The sequence below is a fragment of the Aulonocara sp. 'chitande type north' Nkhata Bay genome, linkage group LG3, assembly GCF_057382095.1.
Source record: "Aulonocara sp. 'chitande type north' Nkhata Bay isolate Kocher_YH1m ecotype deep benthic linkage group LG3, A_spYH_male_GT1.1, whole genome shotgun sequence".
NCBI lineage: Eukaryota > Metazoa > Chordata > Actinopteri > Cichliformes > Cichlidae > Aulonocara > Aulonocara sp. 'chitande type north' Nkhata Bay.
Window position 1 is genome coordinate 32,109,559 of NC_141346.1, and position 12,539 is coordinate 32,122,097.

Here is a 12,539-nt window from a genome sequence, read left to right on the forward strand (position 1 = left end):
GTAGCTAGCCCCCATTGTGCGAAAGACTGCAGGTTGATATTTTGGCTGTCATAATGCCGTCCAGCTTCTTTCCTGTAACAAAAGTTAAAGAGGTGAAAGAATGAAAGACCAAAGCCTCCACATATAGATTGTATAAGAGGGTGAAAACACAGTGCTTTAGCAACACAGCTTAAAGAATAATTTATTGCTCAGGTACCCAAGCTGTACTCAAGTTTTCTTTCATTTGGGAGAATTAAGATTTGGCAGGTTTAATTCCAGCTCGGTGACCGCTAACCATGTAATGTTACCTTGCATGAAATTGCAGACATGCAGGAATCACACCGGATAGCAGAAAAACATTTTAATTTGATGATCCTGATTAAAAATGAAACATAAAAATTACATTAAACAAGAAGAAGAGTTCTCTTTGTTTACATGCTCCAGCTGAGCAGTAATTGATAGCATTTCATCAGGATTGCAAGCTTTAAATTACAACTTATGAGTAATTGTGATCATTTTAAAATTTAGAATACTTTTAAAAAGAAGCTTAATAGTTACATTGTCAAGGATTACTTCATTACATCAAACTTTTTTAATGACAGAAGCATGTCATCTTCTCTTCAAGCCGGCTCTTTAGAGCTTCTTGTGACTGCTATGAAGACTTTTCTTAGCCCCGAAAAGTGCTATAAAAACAGACTTTACTTAATTAATATTATGGCACCTGGCATACAGTGGGGATAGATTACACCAGTGCGTTTGTAAGGGTTTGATTTGACCAAATGCAACAGGTGAATATTCAAAATGTGTTTGCATCGTTTTGAGATGTTTAAAGAGATATGTGTGACAGTAAACATGTTGTAGATATACACAGGTCCAATATTTTCTGTTTTTTTTTTATTGTAAAATCAAAAGCAGAGTTGCAGCATGAGTTTTCTTTAGGTCTTTGCCATTTAAAGGGATGCATTCAGAGGCCGACAGGTGGTCCCCGCATAGAGTTAAGGGTATGATTCCCACCAGGGCCAGCTGCACTAAACATGATCCCGCTCATGACACTGAAAGGTGTTTGGGATAAAAGGTTCCAGCAAATTGTCACATGCAAAGTGTAGTAGAGGCTAAGAAAGCCGAGCGTGGCATTCTCCGCAGTGTGTAAGAACACAGATACCGCCCCTGGGACGTAGGGGGAAAGTCCTCCTTGATTACTCTATCTAAGTTTGTTGCAGGAGCTTAAAGTTCTGCTGTCACACATGCATGCTCTCTTAATAAGCGTTTAGTGACAAGTTGCTGCCTTTAGGCAAAAATCTTAGGATCAATCTCGGGTCAGAGGGAATGCAAGTGTGGTGCCAGCAGGTGTAGTATGTTCAGCGAATTTTGTTCTTTGCATTCACGTTACTCACACTAAATGCCTAATTTCTTGTTTCTCACATTGCTTTGAAATGTCTCCTCCACTTTTCTGAACATCTGTCTTTTTAAAACAACTCTAAAGCAAAAATAATTTGCACGTCTGCGTGAAATTTGCTATATGATAACATTTCCTAAGATTATAAACGGGCGAACACAGTGACATTAGAAATGCATTTTCACTATTAAGAATTCATTATTGTAAAAGTAGCTGGCCAGTGTTGCCACCAATTAAGGTGGAGATCATTCCACATGCTGTATTCTCTTTAAAAACATACGTTTTTTCTGTCAAATACATATGAACCAGATATGCTATTCACTATAAATAAATACAGTGGTGTGCAAAATATAGTATTTCCAGTTACAATACAGTGAATCACAACCACAGATTTGCACAAGTGTTTTTGAATTATACTTTAATACCACTGATAAAAACCTCGGTTTCTTATTTTATTTTATTTCAAGATTACTTTATTTAAGATTATTACAAGAATTACTCAGTAATGGCTCATTTACGCTTGTTTTTTGAGTTTGTATAATATTTGATAATAAGATCTAACATAAATCGCCAAAAAAATGGAACTTGACCCAAGATTTCGTCTGATCACAGCGCGCGGGTGGGGGGACTCCGAGTCTGCTGGTCTGGGAACAGTTTCCTACACCTAAACAGTTGCTGGAAAGCTCAACAGCAGGTTCTAGATAAGCCCGAGAAAGTCACCGCCTATTTTGAAAACTTCAGTAAACTCCACGCTACGCGATTTGCCAAAGTTATTGACGCAAAGCTCCAATATCTCGCACCGATTGGTTTCGACTTCTGCCAACGGCTGACAGTCAAAGTGACGGACCAATCAGAGCCCGTCTCTGCCCCTTTGTTCCTCCCGTTCGCTCGGTGACGCAGGGGGTCATGTGTTGTTTGTGCTGTGGCCCGTAGAGATGTGTACAAGAGGAGAAGGGAAAGCAGTGCTAACCGAGCTAGCTGGATCCTCCCGATTATAGAAACACGGCTGAACGTGGTCATGTTGCACGCGGTGGGCTTTATTTCGTGAAAAAAAATAAAAAGCAAAGCTCACGCTGGAGTACCTGCCTCGCCGCTGAGAGGGCAAAAGGGACTATTTTCTTCAGACGGAACAGCAAAGCCGGTTTGTGAGTGCTGCAAATCTGAGCCGTGTGTGTGTGTGTTTGTGAGTCAGTTAGCTGGCCTAGCCGGACTCAGGAGCTCGTCTCCCAAAACAAGAATGGGGTCTAGGTCCGCTCGGATTAGCTTGCTAGTAAAGTGACCTTTGATTGTGTTCTCTGATGGCAAATTTCACGAACTATCAGGAAGGCAAGGCAGCGATGTTGATGGTGGAGACACAGCAGAGGGACGTGGGGACGAAACCTGCGGCCGCCACCGCTGCAGCCGCAAACGGAGACGGCTCGGTCGGGGAACCCCCTTCCCCGTTAATTAATGTCGGCGGAGGAGCCGGAGGTGGTGGTGGAGGAGGAGGAGGAGGCTCTCGTTTCCACCATTTACCTCCGTCAAACCACTTCAACCTTAGCCACCACCAGCCGCCAAAGGATCAACAGCAGCACCATCACTGTCAGCAGCAGCAGCATCTTTCTGGGGAAAACATCGCAGAGTCTCCGGGCAGGAAAGCCACCGCCGCCTCCTCCTCCTCGCCTTTCAGCCAGGTACACACCGCCGAGGACCCCGCCGCTGGCAACAGCCATGTATACGCAGCTGTGAACGTCGTAAACACCCCAGACGTGGTGGATGATATACGAAAGTGTGGCTATTTAAGAAAGCAAAAGCATGGACACAAGAGGTTTTTCGTGCTGAGGGCTGCCAGCCACCTCGGCCCCAGCCGCCTGGAGTACTACGACAGCGAGAAGAAATTCAGGAACAGCCTGCGCTCTGCTGCTGCCGCCGCGGCAGCCTCCTCCGCCTCCGCCTCCAGCAGTGGTGGAGCCGTCCTCCCTTCTCCTCCCAAAAGAGTGATTTACCTCTACCAGTGCTTCACCGTGAACAAAAGGGCGGATTCCAAAAACAAACACCTCATTGCCCTTTACACCAAGGATGAGTACTTTGCCATTGTGGCTGAGAATGAGCAGGAGCAGGAGGACTGGTATGTGGCTATCAGTGAGCTGATGAGCGAGGGCAAAAAAGGACACTTAGACTCTGATGATTTAGATGATGGATATGGTACGGTCACCCCTGGTACTGTGTTTAAAGAGGTGTGGCAGGTGAATGTAAAACCCAAAGGACTGGGTCAAACCAAAAACCTCACAGGTGTTTACCGGCTATGCCTCTCTACCAAAACCATTCACCTCGTTAAGTTGAACTCTGAGACGCCCTGTGTCAACTTGCAGCTGATGAACATCAGGCGCTGCGGACATTCAGAAAGCTTCTTTTTCATCGAGGTGGGCCGCTCCTCCTCCATCGGGCCTGGGGAGATATGGATGCAGGTGGACGACTCTGTTGTGGCCCAGAACATGCATGAGACCATCCTGGAAACGATGAAAGCGCTGAAAGCGTTTGCGGAGTTTCGGCCGAGGAGTAAGAGTCAGTCGTCGGGCTCCAATCACATGCCTTTTATCACGACGCGGCGCCACCTGGGCAACCTTCCGCCGAGTCAGACTGGGCTGCAGCGACGGTCGAGGACAGAGTCCGTGGTTGGCACGCCGCCGTCGACTAAAAGCAACATGGCTAGTGGCTATCGCTTTCGGACATCCAGTGAGGGCGAGGGCACAATGAACCGGCCGTTCCGCTCTGCCACTGGAAGTTTGGTTCACCTAAACACTGTGAGGGCCCATCACGGTCGTCAGGATATGGGCAGCGGTGGTGGCGGCAGCAGTGGGAGCGGCGTCGCCACAGGAAACGCTGGTACAAGCACCGGCAGCGGACGCTATGTCAGAGCTATCCCAGGGGCAACATCCACCTATCATGCCCGCTCTGCCTCGTTGCCAGTCTCCCATTTTCCCTCCACCACTAGCCCCGTGAGCGTCTCCTCCAGCAGCGGCCACGGCTCCGTCTCCGACACGCTCACCCGCCCATCGAGCGCCTCAATATGCGGCTCCCCGTCAGACGGTGGCTTCAACTCGTCAGATGAGTACGGCTCCAGCCCAGGTGACTTCCGTTACTTCCGGGTGCGGAGCAACACACCAGACTCTCTTGGCAACACCCCACCAATCAGAGAAGAGAACTGTTTAAATGATTACATGGCCATGGGCTGGAACCGGGAGGTCTTTGGCACCAATGCGGGCTCCGGAAACAACAGTGGAGCTGACACGCCGCGGGATGAGAGCACGTCAACAACAGAGGATGAGCGCTTTTCTTCATCATCACTGAGGAGGAGGACGCACTCTTTTACCAGACCGACTGGTGGCGCGACCGGAGTGGCAGTCTATCAGAAAATGACACAGACTAACTTCTCACTGGATGAGGGATCGGATGTGGTGTTGCCATTTGGCAGCGGCCTGCTCCGTGGGGGGCCGTCGTCCTCCTCTTCCTCACTGCGCTCTGACTACAGCTCCTGCTCCGAACACAGCCAGCAGAGCCGTCCCTCCACACTCTCCCGAACGGAGGCCGGTTCCGAACGCCCTCCCCTCTCCTCCTCCGCCAAGGAAGACAGCGGCTATATGCCTATGATGTGTGGCGTGGCGGTGTCGCCGAGGGACACTCCCCCTGACTACATGCCTATGCAACCCAGCTCTTACTCCCACCACATCTCCCATTCTCCTCAGTTTCACAGTCCAGCTTTAGCTACACGCTCAGCCCACCATCATCACCCCCAGCTCCAATCCCAATCCTCCACCGATTCCCACGGCTACATGATGATGCTCCCGGGGGGGAGTTGCAGCTCCCCTTCCCCAGTGCAGGCCTCTCCCAGCCCTCACAGCAGCTCCAGCCTCATTGGGGCGTGTGCAAGCGACAGCATTGCAGAAAGACCCGAGAATGGGGAATATATGGACATGTCGTACAGTAGTTCTGGGGGGCGCAAGGTCACAAATGAAGGGAGCAGCAGATATTATACAACTGGCACACCTGAGAACACCCCAAAGCCTTACAGCCCTTATTTCTCTCTCCCTCGCTCCTATAAGGCCCCCAGCAGAGAAAGGGAAGAGAAAGATAAAGAGTATGGGGAGTACGTTCCTATGAGCTCTCCTGCTAAACCAGTCTACTCATCAGTCGCCACATCTTCAGTGTCAACACCAGAAAAGAGGGGTGGGGGAGGTAGTAGCACCTCCACTCCCTCTCACCCACCTCCGCCTTATGGCGCTCACCATACGACTGCAGCAATGGCTGACAGCCGTATTGTGAGGCCCAACCGCCTCCCTTTAGGCCGAAGAAGTTTCCACGGACCGCTGCGAATTAGTGAGCCTTCAACAGCATCTGCAGGCACCTTGACTTCAGTCCCTGCCACTGGCAGCTCCTCTGAAGGGCCTTCCAGTCCTGGAGAGTATATTAATATAGAGTTCGGTGATCACTACCCTCTCCAGCAAGAGCCACCCGCCTACCCTCACTCTGCCCAAGACGAAGCGCCTTCCCTGGGATCCGGTGACCACTGTCGCTCCCCTCCTCAGGATTACATGAGTGTGGAGGTAGGAGCGGACCAGCAGGATAGTTCTGGTTGCCTGGGCAAAAACCAGTCACCCAGACCGAGCCTAGTTGCCCCATGGAACCCACCCAGCTATATCCGACCACTGGCTAGCAATCCCGGGGCGGTGGCCTCCCCTGGAGTGCAGGTCGGAGGTCACTGGAGGCCAGTTGGGGACGACTACACAGACATGACGTTTAACCTCAGCAGAGGTGACGGGACACAAACGAGCCCTACAGCCATGCTGCAGCATCTCTGTGTGATAGAGGGGCGTTATGGCCACCCTCCCCACACCACCTCCTCATCCATTTCTCCCCCCCTGCCCCCGACGAGCCCAGATAGGGCGCCAACGCAGCCGATGGAGCCCAAGGTGGTTCGAGCTGATCCCCAGGGCAGAAGAAGACACAGCTCAGAGACATTCTCCTCCACCTCTTCCTCTAATTCAATGCCTCCTAGTGGAGGTCTTGGCTCCTCGGCCACACACCCCACCCTTGCTAACCCCTTGGCCCCCAACGGATCTTATGTAACGGAGGGACAGGCGTCTAGATGGGCCAGCTCGGCGTCTTTTGACAGTGTGTGGATGTCTGTGGAGGGTCTGGGTGACTCTCCAGCTCACCACGCCCCGGCAAGAACCACAGAAACAGGCACGGCCTCCAGGACTTCAGCAGCATCCTCCTCCTCTTCCACGGAGCCCGGAGCCGGCAGAATGTGCAGGAACATGTCAGTTGGCTATCAAAACGGCCTCAACTACATCGCCTTGGAGCTGAGGGAGGATGGGAGTAATACGGGAGCTGTGACGTCGGGAGCAGGTAGCAGCAGTGGGAGCACGGCATCGGTGGTGGCGGCTGCAGGGGGGATGGTGCCTCTGCCAGAGAACAGAGCCTACGCCAGTATAGACTTCACCAAATCAGACGGCGTCACTGCAACAACCAAGGGTGAGTCAGCATAAGTGATGATTTTGTGTTAGTGTTATAGATACTACTTTCTGTTCTGCACATGCTCACTTTCTTTCCTGAAGTTTATGTGTGGAAAAACACTGTGTGTGTGTGTGTGTGTGTGTGTGTGTGTGTGTGTGTGTGTGAGATCTTTCATGTGTGAGTAAAAGTGTATTTTTTTTTTTCTCTTCTTTTTTCCCCCCTCTCACTGAAATCCAAAATAACCGTTGAGTGCTGGATGCTATTATTAGCTGCATTGTATCAATTTGCAGCTCCTCCAGTGAATCTATTTTGAATCAAGTCTCTGTGATCTTGACAAGGCAGCGTTCACGCGCGTCTTTTGAAGGCATCTGCCCAGGGAGCTGAAGCCTTGGCTATAACAGTGCTCGTACAGGAAGTGGCACCAATATGCAGTTCATCTTGAGGTCTGCGCACGCTGTGTGCAAACACACTGGTAGACGATTAGCTCGCTGAATGAACGGGAGGGTTTATCTGAGGTCAAGTGTGGGTTGAATCACCCAAAAATGCCTCAGACTTCCTGTCTTTGTAGCTTGGTGGTGGTGGTGTGTGTGTGTCTCTCTCTGCCTGTCTGTGCACGTGCCGCTGTTTTCTTTGTGTCAGCATGTATGCAGAGTGTACTAATGTGTGGGTGTATAAACTCTTTTGTCTGCTGGAAGGCTGTCACATGAGAAGCTTTTCAACATCTATGAAAAATTATTTTTATTTATACTAAACACGAAGGAATCCAGTGCCAACAGGAACACTCAATGTGGCAGCACAATGCACTTAATACCTTTTTTATAGTCTAGTAAGCTGGCAGTCACTCGGTGAAACATGTTTTTACTAGGGATGTTCCTGGCAAATGATTGTTTAAAATTACAGGAAAAATAATCACTAGATTACTTGATGTGAGAAAGCACTAAAAATTGAGTAGAATTTAATAGCTGAGGTTAAACATTGTAAAAACATTCTGTTTATATTCTATTTAAATAGGCTGTTCCTGCACGGTCGTCTTAAAGCCAGCTGCACAGAGACCTGTGGTGTTGGCTCAGGTCAGAGCTTGTTTAAATGAAAATCAGCTTGCAGTTTGTCTGCCTCAGTGATGGGTTTGTTATAAGAACCTTTTAGCATTTCATTTAAGTTAGGGCTGCTCAATTAATCGAATTTTAATCACGATTACGATCTGGGCTTTCAACGATCATTAAAAATGACTGAGCCGATTATTAGCCCCTCCCTCATTTATCCGCGACACCTTAAAGGCCGGTCCGTGAAAATATCCGGTTGTTCAGTGATGACGCGACGAATCCTACTTCCGGGTCTAAAGTAGTCTGCGTTTAATATGGCTTTTGTGTTGTTAACATGTTTAATGTTATGTATTTTCTTCTATTTGATCTCAAAAAGCTCCTAAAACAGTCAGCGACCACTGTTGACCTCCCTCGGCTTTTATTACCGCTAATCATTTATTTAAGCTCAGTTTTTAAAACCTTAGGCTGTAACTACAGCCCAGCCCATGCAGCAGTATATGAATGACTAACCTCGTATTGTGGATGGATTATCTCAGTTGTTCTCCTGGCTGAAGTTTGGTCCTTTTACAGCATCCTGCCATGCGATTACATTTGTTCCTGACCACCGAGAACACTCACGTTAACTTTTATCGAGTGGAAAAAAAGTTAGCTTGTTTATATTATGCTAACATAGCTGTGTCGCTAGCGGTCACGTAGCACATCATTATATACCAGCTAGCCCAACTTCAGTAACCCTACAAACGTCACTGCTGTTTAGCTTTCTGTCTTCATTTATGCTGGAAGTGATAACAGAGCTGTACGTTTTAATTTGTTTCCAAAACCCCGCAGTCAGGACATGCTATATTGTATTTAGATAGAAGCTAGCGAGCTAACTTCCTGCTAACTTCTAACTCCGTTAAATGTCATAAATTCCGTTTTCATGGATGCCTGGATGTTAAACTCAATTGTTACACCTGGTAGAGGAGAAGGCTGATCATTTTATTAAAGATGAAATACTTTAGACAGTTTTTCAACTCTCAGTAATGCCATAGTGATCGTTTGATATATGGACCTGCAGCGGAGTTTAGACCCAGACACGGCTAGTGACGTCAGACTGAACAACCGGATTGTCGGGCATAAACCGGTCCGTGGCGCAAAAAAGGTTGGAGACCGCTGATTAAGAGGACCCGAGGGAAGCTCGGAAAGCTAAGCAGAAGTTATTTGGAGAGTGACTGCCGTTGGTTGAAAAGAGAGTTTAAAAAAAAAAAAAAAAAACTTCAGTGGTGTTGCACACTATTTTATATTATTTTTCAAAAGTCATTGTTAACCCTTTAAAGCCGGTCAGAGCAGCACGCTCCGTTTTGCGTAACTATTTTTAAATCCCTGTAGAACCTGAACCGTGTAAGCTAGCGCAATAATTTGTTTTGCATATGAAACCGGAGGAGTTGTACTTACATCTGATGCCATCAGCTTGTCCTCGTCACGGTTTCCTTCCACATATAGCTTTGCAAAAATTGCATAAAAAGCGCTTGCAGGAACAAAAACACAATATTCCAGAAACACGCTTTGCCGTTCCTATCAGCTGTTCGTAACACTTCCCACAGTGAAATGAGGCACCTGCTGTTTTCTTTGCAAATTTGCATCATAGGATTGTTTTTTGTTTTTCCTGCAGTATATAAAAATTGCTGTATCTCCGAAATAAAACTATGAAGACACTCAAAATAAATTTCCTGTGGTGGGAAACTATTTTTTGCAACTTTATTGTATTTAAAGTTTTGAGGGATAAACCTCTTAAATTTCTCCAAGTAGAAATATATGTAAACAAAACAAAAGCGATTTTCAATTTTTTTTGTAGTTTATTGCACTTTTTTGCAATTTATGTAATTACTATGGACTTAATGCATACATATTATTAAAATATGGGCTATAACAGTTGTATTGATGTATAGCAAGTTGAAATGCTCCCACAAATGGCACTACAGCATGTAAAAAAATAATAATAATAATATAAGCTCTGGTGGACTTGGTTCTATAGTAGGTCTTAAAGGGTTAAATAAATATCGTCAAATAATCGTGATCTCAATTTCAGTGAAAATAATCGTGATTATCATTTTTGCCATAATCGAGCAGCCCTAATTTAAGTGATTGACCCTGGGAGTAACTGACTTTCTTTCCAAAGTAACTTAAAGTGTCTGCAAAATCACACAATGGTTTTTTTTTTTGTGTTTTTTTTTGGTAGTAGCTTTGATTTAGTTATTATTTTATTAACGTTGGATAAAGTTTTGTCTCATAAAATTGCCCTTTTTTGGTATAAGGTTTCCAGTGTTATCCTCTAAAATTTGCCTATTTTTGGTAATAAATGTCAAGGTTTTATTCTTGTCAGTTTAACTGTAAGTTTATCTTCTTTTTTTCCTCATATTTCTTTTTAGAAATGTCTTTTTCTTGTTCATTTTCAAGTTCTGTTTTTTTTCCTCATCAAATCAATCAGTTGTTTCCTCAATTTTTTTTCTTACCTTTTTGCAAGTTTTTTTTTTCCAGATATTCAGATATTTTTTTTATGTAGTTTCTAATTTTATTTATTTATTTTATTTTTTAGTAAATTTGGCTTCTTTTTCCTTATAGTTACAAGTTTTTTTTTGTCTTTAATTTCCCATTCTTTTTGTAAATATATTTGCCTCTGTTTGTAATCAGTTTGCGTCTTATTATGTACATTCTGGAAATTGTGCAAGTTTCATTACATAAAATTTCATTTTTTAACATAAATTTGACAGTTTTATTCTTGTCAATTTAAAAAAATTACCTCCTGTAAATATTAATAATAAATAGTAATAAGGGTTAGGGTGTAGTAAACAGAAAAGGGAGAAGCCAAAGCTTGGTCACTGATTTACAGTTTTAAAAAGCTGCTTGGGGTATATTACTGCTGACCCTCTGCTGTTACCTACTTTAGCTCTGCTGCTGTTGACTGGTGTGCTGTGTGGTAGGGCTGAACGATTATGGAAAATAATCTAATTGCGATTTTTTTGCCCCAATATTGCGATTGCGATGCGATATGCGATTATTTTTTAAGGTCTTTGTCTTCTGTATTATTAAACAAAGACAAGCAATACATCATATAGTATGGCCAATACTATATTACATTAATTTTAAACTGTTCTTTCCTGGAAGACAGACCTCTGTTATGATGACATGAGGTGATGCATGAATTGATGACTGACATTTTTATTTAACTTCTTCAATCACAACAGTATATTTGAACATACACAATAGTTTATTTTTAGCTTACAAACATCTGAGCATAAAGTGCTGGCAAGGAACCCTGGTGTAAACATTAAAATGAAAGTCAGTACAATGTGCAGATTGCAGAAATATACATTAAAAAAATCAGTGGCTTTACCACACTCAGTTTTTCGACATCTGTGAACTACTAGACAGTCATTCAATTAAAAAATAATATTAAATAAATAAAACTAATAAATAAAAAATACACACATCTTACTGATCTCTGCAGTCAGTAACATTACACATAAAGTGCAAACATAATAGCAATTGTATAAACACACACACAAACACGCCTTTAAAGTTTAAAGGCGTGAAATTGGACGGTCTAGTTCTGATTAGCGTCACCGCTGTCTCGGTGGAGTTTAATAAACTCGGCCGTCTGCTTCTTGCTATCTAAAATATAACCAGACACTGGTGTAAATTCTCGACTGTCTCATACTTCTGTTTAATAAGTTTTCTGTTTGACGTTTAGTCAGCTGTGTGAAAACCAAGGAGGAACCCACCCGGGGGATTAATAAAGTTTTATTTTATCTAATCTAATAACTTTAATCTCAGCCAAACCGATTTACTCACGAACAAACAAAATACTGAAAAAAGCCCAACAATAACATTTTTAGGTTGTCTAAGTGACTTATATATTACGTTTAACCCGAGCAGCGAAACTCCGCGGTGATCTGAAAATGATGTGCCGGGAGTTGTGCCGTTCTCGGCCGCATCAGTAACCCTCGAGCTCCCGGCTAGCTGTCGAGCTGGTGGGTAGCAGACGCCTCTGAAAACGTCGAAGCACTTTTGCAAATATGGGATATCTTGATAAACCGAGCAGATATTTGATGTCTACACAACTACTTTCTCGCCTGAAAATATGTTAAAAGTTTATTTTGTGACCCAGAAAGATTAGTATGAGTAATTTTAAAACTTAGTAGCGGCCGCCATTGCTGGAAACTGGAGTTTGGCTGGGCCGCGCTATGAATTCTGGGATATGGTAGTAATTTGGACAGCCTTCGGCGCGTCGCTGTGACGTAATCGGTCTACAAATGCGGCCTCAGGAGGATGCAGCCCATGAATTTGGACATGTCCAGAGTATAATCGCAGCCTTTGCGGTTAGAAAATTGCACTTGATCATGTCGCGATATTATCGCAAATGCGATATATCGTTCAGCCCTACTGTGTGGTGAAGTAGACGTGGAACATCAAACTGCATTATCATTGATACCTGATCCAGCTTTTCAGCCAAGATCAGATCAGTTGTGAATGTCTTTGTTTCCTGCTGTGGTTCCTGTTAAAAGTCTGTGAAGGTTCTCAGTTATCCAGGTCATCATAGACCAAGGAAGTCCTCAGACATCCTGTTTAAAAGTTGATTGGCAGTA

General features: G+C 44.9%; 1 protein-coding gene across 1 annotated transcript in view; it reads left to right on the forward strand.

Annotated features, from left to right (window-relative positions):
- The first annotated feature begins 2,291 nt into the window (after positions 1-2,291).
- irs4b (insulin receptor substrate 4b) overlaps positions 2,292-12,539 on the forward strand; it is a 33,387-nt gene continuing 23,139 nt past the window's right edge. The window contains exon 1 of the mRNA XM_086276682.1: positions 2,292-6,889. Coding sequence (XP_086132808.1) covers positions 2,674-6,889 — 4,216 coding nt within the window. The 5' untranslated portion in view covers positions 2,292-2,673. The remainder of the gene's footprint in view (positions 6,890-12,539) is intronic.